The sequence below is a fragment of the Schistocerca piceifrons genome, chromosome X, assembly GCF_021461385.2.
Source record: "Schistocerca piceifrons isolate TAMUIC-IGC-003096 chromosome X, iqSchPice1.1, whole genome shotgun sequence".
Lineage (NCBI taxonomy): Eukaryota > Metazoa > Arthropoda > Insecta > Orthoptera > Acrididae > Schistocerca > Schistocerca piceifrons.
Window position 1 is genome coordinate 736,656,019 of NC_060149.1, and position 26,025 is coordinate 736,682,043.

At 42.5% G+C, this 26,025-nt stretch overlaps 1 protein-coding gene across 2 annotated transcripts in view; it reads right to left on the minus strand.

Annotated features, from left to right (window-relative positions):
* The window catches only part of LOC124721546 (inhibitor of growth protein 3), a 192,270-nt gene that overhangs the window by 149,806 nt on the left and 16,439 nt on the right, over positions 1–26,025 (minus strand). For both annotated transcript variants that reach the window (XM_047246576.1, XM_047246575.1), the window contains one exon: positions 7,397–7,468. In XM_047246576.1, the coding sequence (XP_047102532.1) occupies positions 7,397–7,468 (72 nt within the window). The remainder of the gene's footprint in view (positions 1–7,396; positions 7,469–26,025) is intronic.

Sequence of the window (26,025 nt, forward strand, 5' to 3'; positions counted from 1 at the left end):
CCATCCAGATCACTTGATCTTAATCCGTGCGACTTCTGGCTGTGGGTGTATCTGAAAGATGCAGTGTTCCATACTCCGATTACAAATGTAGCTGAACTGAAGGCACACATTGCACAACACATTCTGAATATGATCCCTGAGACACTCCAATCTGTTGTGAAGCACACTGTTTCTCAATTTCAGTTTGTAGCAGAGAACAGTAGACAGCATAATGAACATGTCTTGTGCCCATCTCAAGGCAATTAAAAACTGATTTCACTGTTGTTTTTTATGTTGTATTTGTCTTCAGGACAATTAAAAACCTATGTCATGGTACCTTTTTTTGTTGTTTTACGCCAGAGGAAAATTAAAAACTGATTTTTTTTATCTGATGTGGTATGATCTTGCCATGGTGGATGCACTTACCCGACTAACAGTTCCACAACTGTTGAATGTCAGACTTGTGCACTCCTGTACATAGCATCACAGATCGTTACAATATCTGCGCTTATACAGTGGTACCTCTACATTACAATGTCCTTCAGATATGCGTGCCTGTCTGAAGAACATTGTAATGTAAGGATACTTACACTCTATACGCACAGACATATTAACCCTCCATGTTGTTATGTGCATGAGGACCCCAGCAGGATGGGTATTACTGTAAGGTACAATGGTCAGCCCGATGTGAAATAAACATTGCAATTCAAGGACATCATACACTCTATGACATGCTATATGCCCCCAGAGTAGGGCACCACATACAGCAGGTGGCAGAATTCTCCACAACCCGTTATCAACGTATCTCGAATCTTTGGCACTGTGTCACATGACACAATTTTGTCAGTACTCATTATGGTGTACCATGCATTTATTTCTTTTTGGGTTTCTAAGGTCCACTAACATATGGACAATAGTGTGTAATAAACATGAAAAGGAGACTGAGGTTAAATTCCATGTAGCACAGTTCAGAAAGTCGAAAACTTTGACCTTATAGATATAAAAAATATATCTATAAAATATGTGCAATATGTTTTGCTATTTGGGAGCAAAATAACTGATGATGGTCGAAGTAGAGAGGATATAAAATGTAGACTGGCAAGGGCAAGGAAAGCATTTCCGAAGAAGAAAAATTTGTTAACATTGAGTATAGATTTAAATGTCAGGAAGTCGTTCCTAAAAGTATTTGTATGGTGTGTAGCCATGTATGGAAGTGAAACGTGGACGATAAATACTTTAGACAAGAAGAGAATAGAAGCTTTTGAAATGTGGTGCTACAGAAGAATGCTGAAGATTAGATGGGTAGATCACATAACTAATGAGGAGGTATTGAATAGAATTGGGGAGAAGAAGAGCTTGTGGCACAACTTGACTAGAAGAAGGGATCGATTGGTAGGACATGTTCTGAGACATCAAGGGATCACCAATTTAGTATTGGAGGGCAGTGTGGAGGGTAAAAATCGTAGAGGGAGACCAAGAGATGAATACACTAAGCAGATTCAGAAGGATGTAGGCTGCAGTAGGTACTGGGAGATGAAGACGCTTGCACAGGATAGAGTAGTATGGAGAGCTGCATCAAACTAGTCTCAGGACTGAAGACCACAACAACAACAATGTACAAAAATATATGTACAAATTTTCACAATTGAACATTATATCCTCTTCCACCCCCCCCCCCCCAACCACCCCCCCTCCCCTCCCCCCCCCCCCCCCCCCCCCCGGTAAAAACTGAGTATCATGGGGGTCTTGCTGACGAGAACTGCTGAGTTCTACCATAGCGTACCCTGCTGATTTCAAAAATGCAAATTTAGCACAAGTACTTTAGAATATAGCTGAGCAAGTCAACAATTTTACTCTTTCAAACAATGGAAAGTCCAGGTTAGACTATCAACAATATTATGAAAAGGATAGATTGCTACTCAGCATAAAAATAACATGTTGAGTTGTAGAAAGGCTGTTATACAAAGAGTTTTCGGCCAAACCCTTCTTCAGAAAAGAAATGAAAATGTACACACATTCACACACGCTGACACTCATCACACACACGATGGCTATTTCTGGCTGCTCTAGCCCAGGGTGTATACATGGACAAGAAAAAAAAATTCCCGGATTTCTCCCAGATTTCCCGGTTGAAAATACACTTTCTCCTGGGTGAAAATACGCATTTTCTGTGTTAAGTGACAGTAACTTTTCCTCGGCACTGTAAAACTTATCAATCCTTAGAATGTTTATGGTTTTATACACCGACGTTGAATTTCCCCGCACTTTAGAAAACAAAACTCAGGGGGGAAAAAACATATGTTTTGTTTGATGTGCCGCAACATGTACGCTGCATATTTTCGTGTTACGAAGATATAAATTCGAATTCCACCAAACACCGCATGTTACTTTCTGAAGCATAGAAATCGAGATTGCGATGCACTTTTGTAAGACAGTCATTCTCAATATCTTCCCATGACCTGTTAGAAATTGGTTCGTTTCAGCAGTTGCCAGAGAGCGCCAGGGAACAGGCGTCACTGCCCTTGCGCAGCTATGATGACGCAGGAAGTCCGCATGTTCGTACGTGTAAAATATTAAAAGACCTTGTATTATGTCATGAAAGAAACAAGACATCAAAGGATACTTCAAGAGCATCGGAATTTCATGAACCATACTGAAATGCATAATTCGGCTTAAAGTGCACATTCATATATCCAAAATCGGATGAACATTTTTTTGAGTACCAGTACTGTATTATCTCATGTTTGGTTCTTTATTATGGCATAATGCCATACGAGCTAGAAGATGGAAAATGTGCACAGTTCAAACTAGCCAACAGTGTGGAATCAAACACCTCATTTCAAATAAATTGACTGCCTCAGTGCAAAAGATTAATAAAAGCCAAATCTCTTTAGCAAATCGACAAAAATAACTTCATTGTTCTGTGAAACTAATAACATTTTTTTGCGTTCCGTTATTATGCAAATGTATTTTAATTCATTTGATAGCTCCTGGCCACAGAAATCCGTTTTGTTTTCATTTTACGTGGGAGCAATGAATGAAGAGGAAACAGCAAAATCACTAAACGTAAACATTGGTCACGTGGAGACTCCCCACTGCAACTCAGACTGCTCATGGCATCAGCCCAGATCTACAGTATTTCCGAACTCAGGCAATACTGGGTAGTGGCGCCCAGCCACACATCTGTAACCAGAAGTGGGAGAAGGTACTACTCATATGTGACTCAACTGCACACACACAAGAGCTCGCCCGCAACCGCTCAAATGAATCAAATGTAAACAGCTGTCACATCACACTCATCGGAGGCAGTTTGTTGTTAGGAAGCATGCATAGTCTTCCTAAAGCCTTTGACACACTTTGCTGTTGGCAGACGCTTGTAAGTTTTATTTTCGTTTTTTTCCCCTCCTCTTGTTCATGTTTTGTTGCTGCAGTATTATTCTGCAGAAGTGGGATACAATAATATCCTTTGTTAGAGTATTGGTTCTTAGCAGTCAAAATCCCAAAAATTTAACTGAAAACTAAAACAATGTAAAATTCCGGGGTTTTTCCCGGTTTTCTCCCAGATGAAAAAATTCCCGGGTTTTTCCCAGATCTGGTTGTCCTCGGTCGTATACACCCTGTAGCCAGACTGCAATGGTCACATTGAATGAAAGCAGCAACACAGAGTGGGCCAGGAAAGGTGGAGGGATAGCACAGTATGTGTGCGTGCGTGAGAAGGGCACTGTCCAATGGAGCGGGCAGAGACTAGAAGGCAACAGGACAAGGCTGCCATACAGAGCATTGGGAGGCTGTGGGGAAAGGGCTGGGAGGACAGTAAAGGAGAGGATCAGAGAAGGGGATGAGACCAGTGGGTGCGTTGCAGGAAGTGGCACACAATGAGGGTGAGGAGACATGAAATAGATGTAGGTGATAAGACAGAGGGAGCAGAATCTGTTGGGTGGAAGGCATGGAGACATTGGTTATCGCAGGCTGATGCCAGGATTATTTCAAGAATGCAGAACATGTTTTAAGGATAACTCCCACGTGCACAGTCCAGAAAAGCTGGTGGTGGAGGGGAGGATCTAGATGGCAAGGGTTGTGAAACGGCTGCTGAAATCAAGCATGTTATGTTCAGCAGCATGTTGTGCCACAGGGTGGTCCACTTCTCTTTGCTCTAGGCCACAGTTTGGTGGTGGTCATTCATCTTGGTGGACAGCTAGTTGGTAGTGATACCAGCAAAAAAAGCTATGTAATAATTGCAGCAGAGCTGGTATATGATATGGCTGCTTTCATATGTGGCCAGGCCTCTGATGGCATATGATAAATCTGCGACAGGACTGGAATGGTAGGATAAGCCTGCGACAGGACTGGAATAGCAAGCGCTGGCTGGTTGGATTGGGCATGTCTCGCACCTGGCTCTTCCACAGGGATATGATCCCTGTGGTAAGGGGCTGGGATTAGGAGTAGAATACGGATGGATTAGGATATTGTAAGGGTTGGGAGGGTGACGGAAAATACATAGGATGAGACGTTCAGCATATTGGGCAAGTGAATACTTGTTACTGCAGAATGCCTTCCTCGGGTGGCCAGGCTGTATGGGAAGGACTTTTCGGTGTGGAAGGAATGGCAGCTGTTGAATTGCAGGTAGTGTTGGAGGTTGGTGGGTTTAATGTGGACAGAGGTGTGGATGGAGCCATCAGATGGGAGCAAATCAGTGTACAGGAAGGTGGTATGCTGGACCAGGACCAGGTGAAGTGGATGGGAGAGAAGCTGTTGAGGTTGTGAAGGAATGAGGATAGGATGTCTTGGCCCTGAATGCAGATCACGAAGATATCATCAATGAACCTGAACTAGACTACGGGTTTGGGGTTTTGGGAGTCTAGGAAGATTTTGTCTAGATGGCCCATAAATGGGTTGGCACAGGACAGAGATATGCAGGTGCCCATGGCTGTGCCACAAATTTATTTGTATACCTTCCCTTCAAAGGAGCAGTAGTTGGCTGTTTCACAACTGAGTCATCTGGATCCTCCACCACCAGCTTCTCTGAACTGCACAGGTGGGAGTTACCCTTACAATACATTCTCTACTCCTAAAATTATCCCAGCCTCAACCTACGATAACCAATGTCCCCACACCCTCCACCCAACAGTTTCTGCCCCTTCTGTCCTATCACCTCCTCCCAATTCACATCCCTCACCCTCACCGTGCACTGTGCTCTGCCAATGCACCCACCAGTCTTTTCCCCTCTCTGCTCCTCTCACAGCATCCCGACATTGCACCTGGAAGCCTGGGCTCGCCGCACCCTGCTAACCTTCCTCCTTCCCTGCCTCTACTACAGATTGTTGCTTTCATCCAACACGACAGCTGCAGTTCAGTTATCAGCTAGAGCGTTCAGAGATGGCGGTTGTGTCTGTGTGTGTGTGTGTGTGTGTGTGTGTGTGTGTGTGTGTGTGTTCTACTTTCTTTTCTGAAGAAGGCTTTGCCCAAAAGCTCAGTGTCCAACAGACTTTTCATTGTGCCTGTCTGCATCTCAAAGTGTCACCTTTACGGTGAATAGTAATCTATCCTTTTCACATATACATACAGATAAATTTTAATACACTAGGTTCGCGAATTTCTCTCAATTTTTTAAGACAAACGCCAGATTTCAAAACTCTTCCAAACACATTCACTTTTCAAATTCTTATGCAATGTAACAGAAAGGAATTACTTAATTTGCCCAGTTGGAAAGAAAAAAAACCTTCGTATGTTGGGGGGGGGGGGGGGGGAGTACTTGGTGATTGGGAAGGCTTGGGTATTGGGGAGGAGCTAATCAACTGAAGCATTAAACAAACCTAGTTTAATCAACAGCAATGACATAATCTGTTCCATAGGTTAAGTCTGTCAGATATCCTGTATTCGGGAGACAGAAGAGTGTGGCACACAACATTTACACTTTGCACTGAACTTTTCAAGGAAATGAGCCTGTGCACACTACAGTATAACTGAACACGTCATTCACTTCTCTCTCTCTCTCTCTCTCTCTCTCTCTCTCTCTCTCACACACACACACACACACACACACACACACACACACACACACACACGAAATTTTTGACTAGGATGGAACTGTTCCAATAATAAGTTATGGAAGCTCCAGATTCTAAGATCCAAGTGCCAACGATGAAAATCCAAGAGGACTCAAATGGTAAACCCTGCTCACTTGCGAAAAGGGTAGGTAATATGAGGCACATTGGAACTGTTATAGACTGGCATGATAGGATGGTAAACAATTAAATGAGTACAAGCTATGCAATGAAGCATAATTTGAAAGTATGATAAACATCCCAAAAAAGTATACGTATACGAGACACTAGCTCACCCAGGACAAAAATGACGAAGGGGCAAAATGAAGCATGTAAACCAGAATGCTGAAAGACCAGTGCAGGGACAATATATAAAAAAACGTTAAGAAATTAAAATGGTAAGATATGTAGCCAAGACAAGTGTTAGAAATATGAATAAAATGTTTCAGATGGAAGTTAGAGGTAATGAAATGAGAATAATCAATTAGAAATAGGTTGGAAGGTGAAGACAATGTAGAGGTGGTTGCTTAAAAGGGAATTGTTGAAACTGATAAGTATCAATATACACAGATTAAAAACTGTAAAAGATCTCTGTAAACTTCATGTCATCCTGCCAATGTTTCATGGCTGTATCATTGCAACAGTATCCACACTGTCTAAGAAGTGACAGTTTGAGTAAATTTCAAACACTATTTTTTGTTTACTTAGTGAAAATATTCATTTATCTGAACCTGTCTCCCTCATTTCTTAATGAATGAGTATAGAGAAGAGACACATTTCATTTTGCATGAGATTAATAAACCTGTTGTAGCAACCACAATGTCTTAGAGGCAGTAGACTCTTGACATCATCAACACTTCAATTAAAATTAATCAGTTTTCTTTATTACCAAGACATTTAGCTGAAAGTGAAGTAACAACCAAAATATCATGGTGTTTCTGAATAACATCTCTAAATGGACCTCACATTTTACAGTGGCCTGGGATTACATACAAGGGATGATTTGACAGTGAAAATAAGCATTAGATCTTATGACATACCTCAGCAGTGGTAGCAATTTTATCACTGGCTATCAAAACCAAAAACATAATATGTTAAAGTTACTCTAATAGATAGTTTTACTCCTCACTAACTCTTTACCACCCACACACAACAAACTCTGAAAGATTATTATTCAGCCACCATTTTATCAAAAACGTAAGTGGATTAAATGCAATATGGGAAAGATTAGAAAGCTAATGACAGACAATGGAAGACCAAAACGAAAACGAAAGGCAATGAACCAATCTTTGATAAAGTTAGCGTATTTTCAACAACTTATAAAGAAGAAAAGAACCATAAAGAATTTTAATATTTTCTCAACGATTACTCACTCTGGACCGTCAAGTCCATCTCACGCATTTCAGTGAAACGATCCCTCAGTTCTTGGGGAAGATGTTCTATCACTGTGAACAAATTATCACAAAATCAGTGCCAATACTTGTTTCATATATATCAAGCACAATACTCAGTAAGAGGTATTACTGTTCTGTTTCACATGATCAATAGAAAACTGCTAAGTCACAGTTACATTTACATTAAATTATTCAGAAGCTAAAAATTTGAAATGTGATGGGAAAAAAGCCATCATTCGGCAAATGAGAAATTTTTACAGGACACTGTAAATCATTAAAACAGAAAACATTAATTTTAAAAGTTAAATTTTTTGTAACAGCTACGATAAACATTCATACAATGAAAAACATGTTTCTAGCACCATTACTAACAATTTTGTGACATTACACATGTTTAAGTAAACCTTCAAAATAGTAGTTAGTTTGTTTTATGAAAATACAAATCATAACCAATGTTCTTCCAACATGGCAGTAACAAAAAATTACAAAACCAGCAATAATAAAAAAAAAAAATTGTAGCAAAAATGCATTAACACAAAATAAATCAATGTTATAATTATTCAGAAGTTTTTATCAACACAATAGAATCTAAACTGCCTAATTCTTGTCACATTCTTATTTTGAATGCTGTTAGGCGCAACTTCTGTTTGGCGTTTGTTTATAAGGGCATGCTGAAAAGTAATTGCTCTGAAGTTTTTATTCTGTTTTCAATATCAGTTGAGGTATTATATGGCGTGCATATTACTTGATTGACTTTCCTGCTCTGCTGACTCAAGCTGCACCAAATTGTAGGGTGTACCATTGTGGTGTGTAACATAAGCATGTTGGTACATGAGAAACAGCATACTGTAATCATGTTTCTAATCTCAGAAATGGTGCCTCCAACTGAAATCGTGTTGATGATTGTATGGACAGAATTAATGTGCAATATTGGGTTGTTTGTGCTCATGACAAAGGATACGGTGATGCTAACCTCAACATGTGTGACAGAGATCAGAGTGGATGCCCAAGTACAGCAAGCAACGAGGCTCATCAGAACCGGGTTGAAGTCATCAGAGAAAATCATTGGATAGCACAGACACAACTCTCAGATAAGTGTGGCGTATCATAAGAGTGTGTACAGGTCATCATTGCAGAACTACAGTACAGAAAACTGTGTGGACTGTGGGTGCCTCAAATGTTCACTCCTGATATGAAACAGAGGAGACTGGTCATCTGCCAACAATTTCTTTTGTGCTTTCATTGTAAGGATTATGGGTTCCTTAACAACACTGTGACAGCTGATGAAAGCGGAGTTCACCATTCTTACCCCAAAAACATAACAGCATCATTGGAGTTCCACCACAAAGGATAACCAATGCCAAATACACTCCTGGAAATGGAAAAAAGAACACATTGACACCGGTGTGTCAGACACACCATACTTGCTCCGGACACTGCGAGAGGGCTGTACAAGCAATGATCACACGCACGGCACAGCGGACACACCAGGAACCGCGGTGTTGGCCGTCGAATGGCGCTAGCTGCGCAGCATTTGTGCACCGCCGCCGTCAGTGTCAGCCAGTTTGCCGTGGCATACGGAGCTCCATCGCAGTCTTTAACACTGGTAGCATGCCGCGACAGCGTGGACGTGAACCGTATGTGCAGTTGACGGACTTTGAGCGAGGGCGTATAGTGGGCATGCGGGAGGCCAGGTGGATGTACCGCCGAATTGCTCAACACGTGGGACGTGAGGTCTCCACAGTACATCGATGTTGTCGCCAGTGGTCGGCGGAAGGTGCACGTGCCCGTCGACCTGGGACCGGACCGCAGCGACGCACGGATGCACGCCAAGACCGTAGGATCCTACGCAGTGCCGTAGGGGACCGCACCGCCACTTCCCAGCAAATTAGGGACACTGTTGCTCCTGGGGTATCGGCGAGGACCATTCGCAACCGTCTCCATGAAGCTGGGCTACGGTCCTGCACACCGTTAGGCCGTCTTCCGCTCATGCCCCAACATCGTGCAGCCCGCCTCCAGTGGTGTCGCGACAGGCGTGAATGGAGGGACGAATGGAGACGTGTCGTCTTCAGCGATGAGAGTCGCTTCTGCCTTGGTGCCAATGATGGTCGTATGCGTGTTTGGCGCCGTGCAGGTGAGCGCCACAATCAGGACTACATACGACCGAGGCACACGGGGCCAACACCCAGCACCATGGTGTGGGGAGCGATCTCCTACACTGGCCGTACACCACTGGTGATCGTCGAGGGGACACTGAATAGTGCACGGTACATCCAAACCGTCATCGAACCCATCGTTCTACCATTCCTAGACCGGCAAGGGAACTTGCTGTTCCAACAGGACAACGCACGTCCGCGTGTATCCCGTGCCACCCAACGTGCTCTAGAAGGTGTAAGTCAACTACCCTGGCCAGCAAGATCTCCGGATCTGTCCCCCATTGAGCATGTTTGGGACTGGATGAAGCGTCGTCTCACGCGGTCTGCACGTCCAGCACGAACGCTGGTCCAACTGAGGCGCCAGGTGGAAATGGCATGGCAAGCCGTTCCACAGGACTACATCCAGCATCTCTACGATCGTCTCCATGGGAGAATAGCAGCCTGCATTGCTGCGAAAGGTGGATATACACTGTACTAGTGCCGACATTGTGCATGCTCTGTTGCCTGTGTCTATGTGCCTGTGGTTCTGTCAGTGTGATCATGTGATGTATCTGACCCCAGGAATGTGTCAATAAAGTTTCCTCTTCCTGGGACAATGAATTCACGGTGTTCTTATTTTAATTTCCAGGAGTGTAAGTTGAAGATCGTGCCATCAGCAGTCAGTCATGCTCAGTGTGTTCTGGGACATTCAAGGTGTGGAGCATTTGGAATGCATGAAGGCACCACCATAAACTCTGCATGGTACTCAGTGATCCTTAGAAAACAGCAAGCATGAATTCAAAATACTTCATTCACACATGGAGCAATCTCTTCTTCAGCATAACAATGAAAGACCAGACACGAGTGCTGCAACATCTGCAACATTCAGATGCCTTGGGTTCACTGTCATCGATCATCCTCTATAAAGTCCCGACTTAGCCTCATGCAATTTTTATCTGTTTCCAAAACTTAAACAACACCTTCGAGGATTTCACTTTGATAGCAATGAAACAGTGCAAGCAGAGGTGAGGCTGTGGCTCCATCAACAAAGTAAACATTCTACAGTGATGATAACAATAAATTGGCCTCTCATTGGGCAAAATGTGTTCATTATCAAGGTGATTGATTATGTTAAGAAAGAAATATGTAGACATGAAGAATAAAGATGTAGAATGTTAATAAAGTTTGTTTTAATTAAAAAGCTTTAAGAGGTTTCGCGTAAATTCTGAGGTGTTACTCGTCAGCATGCCCTTTTAAATACGCTAGTAATGAACTTACCATATTATTGGAAGTTACATTTTTTTTTTATAGTGAAACACACATAATATACCTCATAATGTTCCATTAGTTCTACATATTTAAGTTTTTCCATTTGCTGTAGAAATACTTTTTATTTGACCATAAGTGGAAACTGTGGGAGTTCCCTGAATAAAGTAGTGGGATGTATTGTGGGTGCTGTAGTAAATGGTTTCGCTAGGGGGAATGTCATTGGGAGGACTCTGTGCAGATCACTGAGGCGACTCTCATAGAATTTCAAAATATGCAACAGAAATAGGTTAACAGAGGTGCAAGAAAGTATGATCTGTGCCATTTAGGCACAGATGGATAAAGTTAGGAGAGAGCTTGTGAGAATGAGGGAAGGCAGTGGCGAGGGGGTGGTTGGGAACTGGCATATGGCAGGAGGGCTAGCAGGAGGAGAATGTGATGTCATAGTTTTGTTGTGTCTACTAGCAACAGGTTCCAGATGCCAGAGTTGAGGGGACAGTAGCCTCAGGATGGTGTAGGAAAAGGTAATGTGCAGTAGTCTCTGCCTCCAGATAGGAAGGATAGGAAAACCACCAATGTTGGGAAGAAGTAAGTACTGCTGCAAGGCAGCAGTCATAGCAGAGGTGCAGGCCATTGATTACCAGAGAAATTATGGGAGGAGTATCAGGTCACCAGCTTTTTTAAGCCAAGTGCTGAGCTAAATCAGGTGACTGAGGGTTTAATGCTTTTGTGTAAGGATTTCACAAACGATGATCAGGTGGTGATAATGGGTGGGGCAGGGAAAGCTTGTACAGGGACAGGGCATACAACATAGGTGGTGCCCCGAATAAGATAGCTTCCCTATCTGGTAGTACCAATGTCAACATGGTAAAGCTTTTCTGGTGCAAGATCGGCCTGTCTTGGTAGTGCTGGATGGTGAGTCAATGCGGAGATGGCACTGATGACTCCTAATTGGATGCACTGGAGTCAGCAGTGACTATCAGGACATTAGGCTACCATAGGCACGATCTGCACCTCAACAGGGCTGCGAAGGTTGGTCAGTGGAGTTGATTGGTGAGAGTAAAGCAGGTGTATGTGGGGTCACTCATAGTCAAATAACTTCTCATGAGTATGATAACTAGGCATTTTTTTTAGAATAAACCATGACAACAGGCTCCTCTCTTAAAAGTATCTCAACCTGCTTAGAGATTTCTTCAACTCGTAGGCAAAAATTAGAAAGTATCGTATTGGAGTGCACGAACACCAAGCAAATTTGCTTAGAATGTTCTATTTTTCATCAAAATGTGCAGTCCATTAAAAATAAAGTAGCTTTGTAGTACGTATTACAGAGCACTGGTGTAGAGATGATGAATTATAACATTTAGTGCTATTGTCATATCAATGTGCAAGGCCATGTAAAACACAGCCACGTTCTCTATACAGATGACAGCGACACCATAGTCGCAGATAAAACATCAGAATTCCTATTACAGAAAGCAAATAAAACCCTCAAGGATGTTTACAATTGGACAGTACGTAATAAATTTATGTTAAGCATAGGAAAAACATACAGGGTGCACTTCAGCAGGGGACAACACTGTCACATGAGGCATAGATGATAACCCTATAGATCGTGTAGCAAGCACAAAGTTTTTAGGGATGAACAGTAGCAGCCAACAAGGAATGAGCACACAAAGATATTGGCAAGAAGAATGTCATCAGCATGTTATGCTCTTATAATTTTAACATCAGTTTGTAACAGCTGATGTCTTGTGGTGACTGCATGCAAGATCTGCATGCACTCAGTTCTGAGCTATGAAATTCTTTTCTATAGATCAAAGACACACAATATGAACGATTTTTAAACTGCAGAAAAGGGCCATAAGAATAACAGCTAGAAGTAGTGATCAGGCTGATTGTAAAGAGCTACTTGAAAATCTGGGCATCTTTCCTCCACAAAGTGAGGACATCCCCCAATCTGTGGTGCATATCAGGGAAAACATTGCCCTAGTTACCAACTTGAAAAACTGTTTACTCAATAATCAAGAATACTTCATGGCAGAGTTTCTTCATTTACCTTAATAATGGACACAAATTACATTTCCACAGAAATTTCAAATCAAGTTCAATTTGTGAACTACATCTCCATCTATTTATTTCACACTTTTATTCCATCTGAGACTACTCCAAAATTTCTTGCCCATATATTTGAAGTTATGCATTGACTCTACAGTTACCTGGTGATTTTGTAATGAAACAAAATTGAGGAATTTCAATTACTTGTCTGAAGTGAATTACCTTTACATAATTTCTAAATGAGTTTTAAGTTACTGCAGAGCCTTTCAGATTATGCAGGGCTTATTGAGCTGGCACTACACCAAACATGTCAGTGTTTTCTGCACAAAGAATACTACCGTCTTGTCACAACTCCCTCATGAACACGCAATGTTAAGGTACTTTTGATGACCATTTACACTGATGTACTAGATACATCAGCAACAAGATTCTTATCCTGCTCTTGCACAGAGATGATAATTTTGTGAGAACATAATTCATCTGTTAGTGGTATTCTATCAAAGCCTTTCCAAAAAGCAATAACTGTGCAACACAAAAAGCTGTTTCCAAGTCCTGCAAGAGACTGAAAGTATCAATATAAACTCTTGAGCATTTGAATTAAAGACACTCAACAGTTGAGAGTATAAGTACATTTGTGGGGGAGTAGTAGTAGTAGTAGTAGTAGTAGTAGCAGCAGCAGCAGCAGCAGCAGATGTTGTTGTTGTCCAACATTAGTCCGGTGAGCAGAGTGTAGCACATTTATTTGCTACTACAATAAGTGATAGTGGCAGCCCTTGTTATCAGCACACTGGTCCTGCAGCATCAAAGTCTTGATATGACAGTTTCCTACAGGATCAAGGTACTCACGGTACACCCTTGGCACAGTGAAATGTTAAAAGCCCAATGCCTGAGTGTTCTCCAAGACTGAAAGCCTATGCTGTGGGAAACCATGACCTGGTCGTAATCAAATGTGATGATACTGTCCCTCTGCCTCACCCAGCACCAAGTGTCATATTGATGGCGAGTACCATACAACATGGCAACAGAAATGCTCTCGCTCCTACTCAGCAGCTATCTCCATTTCAATTTCCCATGAGCACAGGTAAGCATGTTTGCAATGGATTGCAATATTTACCATAATGGGTGAAGTGAGCCTTCTACCAATAGTCTGAGATTGCACTACAGGAAAAAGTTTTCATTTTATACTATCTAGAACAGAGCATGAAAACTATGGAATATTGAGAGTCTTTAAATACTGGGGAGACAATTATCACTGTGTGTTTCGTAAAATAAACAGCTGCATTAATGCAGTTTTAACAATTTACAGTAGCCGAATAGAAAAAGAAACCATGCTCCTTGTTTTATACACTGAACTTATAAAACTCAAACAATGGAATATCCACAATGGAATAACAAAATTAATTGGACAGATTGCTACTCATCACACATGGTATGCATTGAGAGGCAGACTGACACATTTACAGCTAAAGTTGGAAAAATCTCAGCTTTTGGATGAAGTCCTTCATCAGATGAGAGACAAACACAAGAACAACTTACACACACATGGCCAGTGTTTCTCCAGGTGCTGTGGTGCCACTTCAGCGAGCAGTGATCATGGGTAGTGGGGGTACAGAAGCAGTGTGAGGTGGGGATGGGAAGGATAGCAGGGTAGAGGTGGGTGAAGATGTTGTAATGCTGCTTGTATGTGTGTGAGCACAGATGTAGCAGTGACAGGGTACCAGGCTGCTAGGTGAAGCAACACAAGCTGTACTTGGGCACAAAGAGAAGCAGAGAGAGGGAAAGGACTATGCATGTGAGCTGGGGGACAGAAGGCATGTGTCAGGCTGAAGCAGAAGCAGGGAACGGGACAGAGGCAGATGGGGGACAGGGACTAGCAAAGGTTGAGGCCAGGAGGTTTATGGGGATGAAGGATATGTTACACCAAGAATTCCCACCTGCACAATTCAGAAAAGGTGGGAAGAATCCATATAGAATGGGCTGCAAAGCAGCCATTGAAGTCAAGTTCTCTGTGCTGTACAGCATGTTTAGCAACAGGCTGGTCCAGTTGTCTCTCGGCCACAATTTGGCAGTGGCTATTCATGCGGACAGACAGCTTGTTAGTGGTAATGTCCACATAGAATGCTGTACAGTGCCTGTAGTTAACTTGCTAGATTACACAGCTGCCTTTACATGTGGTCCTGTATTTGATGGGGTAGGAAATGCCTGTGACAGGATTGGAGCAGATGGCAGTGGGAGGATGTATGGGACAGGTTTTACATCTGGGTCTTTTACAAGGATTGGTATAACGGCTAAGGGGTTGGGAGCAGGATAGGAATATGCACAGACAAGGTTACTGCTTAAGTTGATTGGGTGGTGGAACATTACTGTGGGAGGGATGAGGAGGATATTTCTAATTTCAGGGCATAGCGAGAGGGAGTTGAAACCCTGATGGAGAACATAATTCAATTGCTCTAGTTCCGCATGGTACTGCGTCACAAGGAGGATGCCCCTCTGTGATCAGCCAGTGGGTGTGGCAGGTGATTGGATAGATAAAGACGAAGAAAATCAATTTCTGGATAAGGATGGTAGAGTAGTATCAGTCTGTGAAGGCCTCAGGAGACTCTCAGCATATTTGGAGAAAGCTGCTTGTCATTGCAGAGTCAATGACCAGAAGTGGCTAGGCTGCATGTAAGTGACTTCTTGGTGTGGAATAAGTTGCAGCTGTCACGATGGAGGTGTTGTGAGTTGGTAGGTCCAGATCACTGAAGATGTTATCGATGAGGATGAACCAGGTAAGGGGTTTGGGGTTCTGGATGGCTAGGAAGTATTTCTCTACAAGGCCCATGAACAGGTTGGCATAGGATGGTGGGGTAACGAGTCAAAACATGTGGCATCCAGTGGCATGCAAACCAACGAGGACTCCATCTTGGAGGTCTTTTTGTCCCTGTTCTCCTTGGATGATTTCGATGTTTGTGAGGGCTTGTCTGCCGTAGTTTCTGGGACACAGGAGATACACAGAGCCCTACAACCAGCAACCTATCGCTCCTCCAATGGCTGGTATCGTGTTGTAGGTCAGCAGAATCCTAGGAGGGGCGTGTTCTGATGGAGCCATTCCTGGTGAGAGACACCAGAGGAGCGTGTTGCTTCTCTGGCTGGGGATGGGTGTGGGGGTCAATATCCCCAGTAGTTAGGGAGTCAATGCTTCCAAAGTGGGTGTGGGGGCAAACAGTCGGAGGGGAGCCCCCAAGCAGCAGGGAAGGGGATGTAGTCAAGCAGCCCTGAGGGCCCGATGTAAAAGGGCTAGAGATAATAATGTTGTTGTAGATGTAGCAAGCATCATAGTCATATGTGCAGGATGCATTCGGTCATGTTCCTTCTCGTCCTCTTGATACATCAGTTGGTCAGTAGTCATGTATTCTTGGATTTTCTTTTTTCTTTGGAAGACAGAGCAGCCCAATGAACAGGGGTAAAGGTGCTTCCTGCAACTGACACAAACGGAGCAAAGTGCACAAAAAGTGTTCATGTGCAACTCATGTCCATAAAGTCTGAGTGCTTCATTTGTGAGTCATCCACCTTGGCGCCACCTGTCACCCACTCTGAACAGGAACTCTTGCCCCTGGCACCACCCAGCCACAGCAACAGTTAGCAGCTTGGTAACTGTTGGAGGAGGAGGAGATTAGTGTTTAACGTCCCGTCGACAACGAGGTCATTAGAGACGGAGCGCAAGCTCGGGTGAGGGAAGGATGGGGAAGGAAATCGGCCGTGCCCTTTCAAAGGAACCATCCCGGCATTTGCCTGAAGCGATTTAGGGAAATCACGGAAAACCTAAATCAGGATGGCCGGAGACGGGATTGAACCGTCGTCCTCCCGAATGCGAGTCCAGTGTGCTAACCACTGCGCCACCTCGCTCGGTGGTAACTGTTGCCTGGAATCCCCATACCCTAGCCACAACAGGCACACACTCCTCAAATACGTGGCGAGTTTCCAGCACAGGCACCAATAGTGTCATCACTGCATGGTCAGGGGCTACGACAATTCAGGTACTCAAAGAGCCCCCCCTTGGCGGGATGGCTACGGTGTTGGGTTTTGGGCTATTGCATCTGTCAGAAAGGAGTGGTGCAAAGATATAAAGGTACAAAATGTCAAACATATGCCATGTTGGGCAACCTTCTTGCATGATCCATACTTCTGTAAAATTTGTAGGAGGAATGGTAGGTCAAACCCAACAATGTGGACCATGTAGGGAAGGATGAAAAGTATAAAGTGCCGAAAGAAAAAATGAGTGTCAAAAATCATAAACCAATTCCAAACACGATTGGCACCAAAACAATCCAATGTAAAGGCAGAGGGGGAAAAAAGAACAGTACGAGGACTGACTTACAAAACAGAAAGGGAAGTAGCACTGCAATGGCCAGGACCCCATGTTCACCAAGCATGTACTCACAAAAGAGATGTGAGCCCCCTGGAGGCAAAGGCTGAAGGCAGATCTGTTATGGCGTCAGATACCATGAAAAACAAGGAATAGGTGGATGGGAGGAGGAAGAAGGAGAAGAAAGCAGCCCACGAGAAAACATATACGAGGGATGGTGGCCGAGAAAAGGTGCAGAAGCAGTTGCCAATGAGAGTGCAGGAAACGAACACTAGTTTCAGGAATGCTTTGCCCTGAAATGAATGCTGGATCAACAGAGGCAACAGACGGCACAAGTTATATATATGTTTTAAAGATAGAGAAATTAAGTAATGAGTTATAAGAACTGATAGCGGAAAATGTTATACTGACTGATAGGGTGGTAATACTACCAATTATGGAGGTAAAAATATGTGGGCAAAAACAAGGTCATTAATTGGGAAGTTGAGAAGTCATTCGTGTGTGGTTGTCAGTAATGTGTACTACGAGCTACTGAAATCATGAGTTGAAATACTGAGTCTCCTAGTTAACGGATTCAAGACAAAAGGTGCTGTGGGTGAATATGGAAAAACAATTAACTGTCAAGTACTGTTGGATGTCAAAATAGGAAAGGAAGCATATCACATGGACACTGTAGTCATGCTTAATTTACAAGGGAAATTAATTGCAGGATCTGATTGGTTGACAGAGCATCATGCTAAAGCAAGCTATGGAAGAAATGAAATAAGGTTCTATGAAGAAGAGGCATAGAAAAGGATAAAATTTTTTGAGGAAATGACAGCAACAGGATACCAGGTTTTTCACGAATATATGAAGATGAAGCAGAAGAAGAAGAAGAAACTTTGGTTGATGCTAATGGATGAACGGTAAACCTGAGCAGTAAGTAAGAGGAAGCTGAACTATCCTGGGAAGAAATTAACAGAAAAATTTATGGGACTGCTACTTTAGGGAGTGAAGAAGCTGAACAGCTGACCACATTAGAAGAAAAACACAGAGAAATTGTTTTCAAAGAAACCAATAGTTATTACAGACCCACCTGTCAGGATATTTTAGGCCACCTTATGAAATACCTCAGGCGAGAAAAGAAGCCACACAGAAAGAATTACAGAATGATCTTCTTGTAGTCAACATAACAGCCACTTGGTCATTGTGGCAAAGAAGAACGGTGATGGGAGGCTTGTTTTGCACACTCAAAAAGCTAACAAACTATTCAAACTGGAAAGAGATCACCCAGCAAATATGGGCAAAACCATACAAAAGTTTAGATGAGAAAAAAATCTTTACAAGTCTCATTTAACATCAGAATATCATAAAATCTTGCTATATCCAGAATCAAGACCACACATCACCTTTTTATATGATAGATCATGCTATTAGTACAAAATGTTGCCTTTTGGCTTCAAAATGTCTGTGTCAGCATTCATTAGGGCACTGAACTGAGTGTTAGGGAAAGAATTACTAAAGGTTATGGGATATGTGGATGATATTTTGGTAGCTAGTGAGACATAGGGGGAGTACTTGAGAACATTGTAAAAGATATTTGAGAGGCGTGCAGTTGCTAGACCTTACTTTACAATATATAAGTTTGGGAGGAGAGAGAGACTGTTTTTAGGACACCTGACATGGAAAATGGGCGAACAAAGAGGTAAAAGGAATGTTAGGGCAGCAGGAAGAGGAAAGAATAGGAAGGGGGGGCAGGGGGGGGGGGGGACAGAGAGCAGGGTTGCCCCAGAAACGCTACATGTGTTGGGGCACCAGCACCACCAGTGACCCTTCCCGATCATCCCCATACCATACCATAAACACAACACAACAGGGAAAATGCCAGGAGAGAAAGACACAAGTGATTGGGAAACAAAATGTCAAAAAAGACCAGACACAACATAGGGAAAAATGGAGGAGGGAGGGGGGGAGAGAGGGGAGAACTTGGCCAGTGTGGAAGCAACACCAAAGCCCCCATAACTAACACCATTGTTAACCGAGGGACTGCAATTCAACAGGGAAATTCAACGACTTAAACCTGAGAGGACAAATCACTTTTGTGTAGAAAACCAAGGATGGGGGGTGGGGATGCCTCATTGTGGAGTAAAAAACCCTGGGTCAACCTAGTATGACCAATACAAATATGGCAGAGGATGGTAGACTCCAGCCAGGAGAGGTGGAGAGAAGAACACTGTGAGGTGTGAGTCTCCTTGATTGCACGAAGTTTATTAAACAGGGAGGTATCCTCCCACAAGAGCCAAGCCATGATCGAACAAAAAGGGGTATGACACAAAGCCATAAACTTGGATGAGGGAGGACCAAGCAGAGGGCCCAATAGGTGGTCATCAATTCCGCAGTAGACTCCCCACACATGGCAGTCAAGTGATGGTGTTCCACACCAACAGAAGACATGAAGGTATATCCCACGTGATCGGTGGATTTAGAGACATCAGTGGGAAAAACAATAGCATCCTGAAACTCCTGTAAGTACAGGTGGAACAAACAATGGAATACTAGGGGAGCGAGGGAGGCTTTCGGATCCCAGAAGAGATCCACCTGAATCTGGGTCCAAGGAACTAACCAAGGGGAGGATGGTCGGGAGAGAATGTGGGGGAGAGGACAAGGAGGGGAGATGGAAATCGTGGCAGACAGAAGAGAGAGAGAGCCCAATTGGTACACACACCTGAGGGCACGCAGTGGGAGGGCAACATCTTGAAACCAAATAAAGAATAGAATAGGAGGGGTGAGCAGGTGAAGAGTGGGTAGTACTGGCATAGGAAACCAGGAGCTGGGACCACCGAACCAAAATGAGAGGGATCCCAGTCTCAACCACAAGACTATCGACAAGGCTAGTGCAAAAGGCACTGGTGGTTAAATGGATACCACAATAGTGAACTGGGTCCAAGAGGAGCAGTGAGGAAGAGGCAGCTCATCCATAAACTTGATAACCACAGTCCAGATGAGACAGAACTAATGTCTGATAAAGGCAGAGGAGGGTTGAATGATCTGCACCCCAAGAGGTGTGAGCAAGGAAACGAAGGACATTGAGTTTACAAAAGAAGTAAAAAAAGTCAACCTTCCAAATGTGGATACGGAACAATAAAAAAAGCTTGTCAAAAAGAAGACCCATGAAAAGGAACTGGGGGACCACAGTTAGATGTCCTTGAATCCTGGGATCTTTTATCTCCTTACTAATTGATCATCTGCTTTGATTGGACACTGCAGTTCGATAGGACTTTCCTCTGCACCGCCATCACAGAGCCCGACTATATGGACCATAGTATGGTGACAGAAATGCACCACCCTCGACTTAAGGGGAGAGAATTGAAAACTGTGTGTGTGTGTCCATGTGGAAGCGTGCCTTCTGGCACCCTGGAACTGTCATTCCGTAGAGGCCACCAAGTGGGAGCTAGCTTACATACAGAAATCTTCCACATACAGAGCAGGGGTGACCAATGGTCTAGTGTAGGTCACAAGTCCATTAGTAATGCTGAGAAAAAGGAGGACACTTAATATGGAGCCCTGTGGTATGGTATTCTCCTGGGTGTACAGAGAGCTGAGAACAGTGTCAACCTGAACTTTGAATGACTGGTGGAATAGGAACTGACAAATAAAACTCAGGAGGGGCCCCGAAGATCCCCTCACTGAGGGCAAGTAGGATGTAATGGCACCAAGCTGTGTCACAGGCCTTATGAAGATCGAAGAAAACTGTGACAAGATGGCAGTGTAGAGGAAAGGCCTACTGAACTGTGGTTTCCAATCAAAGCAGATGATTGATTGGAGACCATCCCTCCTAAAATCTGCATTGGTAAGGAGATAAAAGGTCCCAAGATTCAAGGGCCCAACTGAGTCAACAAACCCTCATCTGTTCAGGTAAATTTCAGGTGACATTGGTCAGACTGATGGGCTGGCAACCACTGAGGGATAATGGATCCTTGCTGGGCTTAAGGACAGGAACCGCAACACTGTCCCTACATTTAGAGGGGAAAATGCTTTGGAGCTAAATAGAGTTAAACACCATGAGGAGATATCATCGCCGTGGAGGATTGAGGTGTTGAAGAAACTGGTCATGGACGGAATCAGAGCCAGGGGCTAAATTGTGGGGAAAAAAGAGGGCCAGTGGAAGTTCCCATTCAGTAAAAGGTTCATTTTAGGATTCCACCTGACAAAGAGTTATAGATAAGTGGGAAGCTTCAGACCTCTGTTTCTGGATAAGGTGGCTGGAAAGGAGGCGGACACCAATGTCATAGCAAAATGGGTTACGAGGTGTTCCCCAATAACTGATGGATCTGTACGAAGGCCACCTGGATGGGCAAGGCCCGGAATATAAGACTGTCGATGACGACCTTGAAGGGTGAGGGTGTAGCCCACACCCATGATGAAAGGACATAAGAACCTGGAGGAGATAAAGCATTCCCAATACACCCGCTTGCTCTGTTTTATTAAGTATTTATGTTTCTTCTCTCTCATAGGTCAAGGAGAGCAGGACAGAAAGGGAGAGCAGGCTTCTGCAAGATCTGGAACTGAAAGACAGCGGGCAACTTTGGGGTGCATTGACTGGCTCCCGAGGCCAAGTTGTGGCAGTAGGTGTCCAGTCTAGGAGAAGCAGGGGGGAGGGTTTACGGGAGGGAGCCCCATCACCAGTGGGCACTGAAGAAGGGGGACGCTTCACCAGCTGGGGAGCAGGAGCAACACACAGAGGAGAGTGCGTGGGAACTGCAGGGGAGGGGGACAGGAGAGGGAGGCGGCACTGGGGTAAAGAGGAGGGAGGAGGGAGTTGTGGCCCCACCCATGTAAGGTAGAGAGAATGTGGTGTCATCGTGTGATGTCACAAGCCTTTTGTAGGTCGAAGAAAACAGCAATAAGGTGTTGACGTTGGTCAAAAGATGTCTGAATGGCAGTAGCATCCCAGTAGGCATTGTGGAGGGAGAGATGGGGGCCCTAGGCAGTGACACTGAGGGAGGGACAGAAAGATTGGGAAATGGTCGCTGCCACACAGGTCATCATGTACCATCCAGTAGGTGGCTGGGAGAAGACCAGAGATCCAAATAGAAAGATCAATGGCTGAGTAAGTTGCCGCACTGAAGTGTGTGGAGGCACCAATATTCAAGGGACAGAGGTTGAGATCTGCCATTAAGTTTTCGATGTCTTTACCACAGCCAGTGATCGGCGCTCCACCCAAAAATGGATTATGTGTACTGAAGTTATCGAAGATCAGTAAATATGGGGAACCAATGCAAACAATATCTTCTAAGGCACTCCACCAATGGGAAGGACATAAACATTACAGATGGTAAAGTTCTGAATTGTTCTTACTTGAATAGCCACAGCCTCCAAAGTTGTATCATGAGGCACAAGTTCACTGTATACACAATGGGGACCAAGTACTTATTAATGAAAAGGTGTAGAGTGTGCTGGAAGTTAAATTGAAAAACAGGATCCTAAATCATGTACCATGCCCAAACGGGATCTGCACTAGAGAGACCATCCAATGGAAGGGCAGAAGAGGAAGCATAGGCTTGCAGCACAGAAAGGGAAGTAGTGCTGGAGCCCCATCGTAGCCAAGCATGTACTCATAAAAGAGTTGAGAGCCCACTGGTAGGACGCTCATTCTTCCCATGCTCCAAATGCAAATGGAACGGGACGAAACCCTAATACGTGATGCAATGGGAAGTACCCTCTATCAAGCAGCCTCAGTGGTTTGCAGAGTGCACATGTAAAAGATGACTACTAATGTGACTGCTAATGTGCAGCATGGAGTGGTGAATACAAGGGAATCCATGCCCATTAGAAGTGAAAATTTGTTTGTTAGTTGCCAAAGTCTTAAAACAGTTTTAACAGACAACTGATTAGTTGTCTTTCTTGTAGAGTTTCTTAAAGGCCAGAGAAAGAGTTAATGGCAGGAATTAATTTACACATAAAAGGAGAACAAATACACCAAAGTTCATGATGCTGTTACAGAACAAGAACTGCTTCACATAACATTGATGCTTGATAAGCAACAACACCACCAGATAGAATCATTTTCAAATTAGTTTAGCTGTTGACATGGATTATTGTGGACTCTCAAAGTTTGGGCAACATAACATTCTGATTGTAACAAACAAGTTCCAGATAATTCAGTGTGTGATTTCCAGATGTTCATGTTATTTAAGAAGTGCTGGAAGGACAGCAGTTTGAAGACAATCAGCAAGAGCAGAAGTTCGTCCAGAACTGTTCATAAACTTATGAAAGTGATTTTTTGTAGTACGGGGCCAAGAAATTTCAAATGCTTTAGCAAGTATGCCTAGAAAAAGGGGAGAGTGGCACTAAATTGAACATAAGATTTTTCATTTTGTAATACTTAGTTCAAATAAAGAAAAATAAGTCAACAACAAAATTATTTTTCTTTCTTAACTAATCCTCATAGATTTCATTTACATGTGTTATGTCACAAACAGATTTTTTACCATAGACATGTGTACACTATTGGTTCACTGATATTAAAAATGTGGAAATTTCAAGTATTTTGTGTAACATTCAAAATCTGTGAAACAAAAGTATCTAAGGCATGATGTATTCTCGATTCACCATGCATTGGCAAGCTGTGTATTTTGACAAATAATGTCATCAACTATCACTGAGACACAGAAAGTTTCACATCATAAATGCAGGAAAAACAAGAAAGATATTAAGAGTTCTAAATGTTACGACAGTCTTGGCACGAACATAACAACTTGTACAAACAATGTGTTTCTTTTTAGACAAAAGAAGATACAGAAAGTTACACAAAACACTGAGTATGTTATGAATTGTTAAATATTGTTGTGTTTGTAAAATTGCAAAATCTTTTTGGATAATGTGGTATGGAACTGGTGTAAAAAAATCTGAAACATACACCCAGCTGGCATCATAAATTGAAAATACAGTTGCAAGGAAGCCTCAAATTCCCCAAAAATAGCAGCAAAATATTTTAGAAATATTTGAAACACAAAATGCTGGAGTCAAGTGACTCAAAATTAATAAATTTATTTTATTTTTAACACAGAGAATTTTCAGCTTCCTCTTTTTGTATTCCATTTCCAAAATCCATTTACTGTTTGTTGAAAGGCTTAACATAAAATAAATAATTAAAAAAAGAAAAAACAACAACATGAAAACAACACAATCACATCCCAATAAGCCATGTGCCAAAATTACAGAAATTTCAACTTTTTTTTCATTATCTTGATTTTGAAATATATTGTGCTGACAATTTTGTTGGCTTATTTACGGTATGTGTCAAATTAAAGTTCTATCTTTGCAACATAATATCAAGATACCATTGATCAATTAGTACTACCATGCGTGATAACACATACTCATGCATATCATCTGACAGTTATCAAAAAAGAGAAAACACACATTACTTATACGCGGATGGCAGAACCATGACTTGGAAGGTGAAGCAAATGATAAGAACTGATGACCTGTAAATACATCAACATAAAAAGTTTCCACTTCCTGAGCTGTAACGTAAAGCATTAGAGATCAGGCAGAGAAAAAGAAACTAAAATTTTATACATTTGGGGATGCAAGGAAGCAAGAAAGAAAGGAAAGAACGAGGTAGCACCATTAGTGACAACTTCTTCATTCTCACAATCTGATCAGGAGTAGCCAAGAAAAAAAAAAAATACATCTGGACCCCCTGAATTATAACTCATTTCCTTACTTTTACATGTATCTTATGATGGCAAGTCCCATAATGGCAGCATCAGTGCTATAAATATCATTACTAATGCTTTTCTTAGCTTATTTTTATCACAGTGGTGTAAGTTTCTCTTTATATCTCCTTTGTTGCAACAAGTTTGTTTAAATTGATAACTGTCTCCCTTTATTTTGTTCCTAAAAGTATCTGAAATAACCAATAAATAATGTTCCATCAGAAATTAATTTCCTATTTACCAATACACCCTTTCCTTTTCTTTTTATTTTCTTCCTATACTATCCACGAATGAAAAATGAAGCAGAAGAAACCATGTCAATACTAGTTACACTCTGCTATTCTGCTAACCAAGGCTGTCTACAACATGTACCTAATAATTAACGTATTAACTGAGCAAAATCTACACTTCCTACATCCACTTCATTTCTTTACCAAGACATTTTCCAAAACTACTGTAATCATATACATCATCACTTTGGAAAATATACTATAACCAATATCATGACGGGAATCAGTCTCAAGTTTTCACAATAATCACACTCCAGTTAGTTTCAAGCCAACTTCCAACTTTGTTTGTTTGTTGATTTTTCCATTCATGCAGTTGTGTGACATAAGTGTTTATTTCATGGCACAAGTTGTCTGTGTGGCATTCATAGTCTAGTGATATGCATAGTCAGTTTCTGAAGTGAAGGTCCCGTATGTGGCTCCCAGTGATGATTTCGAATTTTTCTATGGCAACAAGATCTAGAATGGTGTCCAGTGTCAGAAGCTGCTTGAATACGCAAGTAACAAAACTGAGGCTTCTCCTGCACTTTGAACCACATGATACACCCCATCAATCATTTCATCACTTCTGTTCTTGCTTTTACATAGTTTTTCAGTTCCATTCTTCACCTCACCCTATTGCTTATAATCATCATCATTATGATGTACTTATCTTCATCAGATCTAATTTTTATGCACATTATATACTTAAACATAGCTCTCTGGATGACGCAATTGCAGAGCTACTTTTGTATCGATTTTCATCTCTACTCATTTTACCCTAAATCACCTTTCTTCTGTTTATTACTATGATAGTGCTATTTCCCAGCAACCT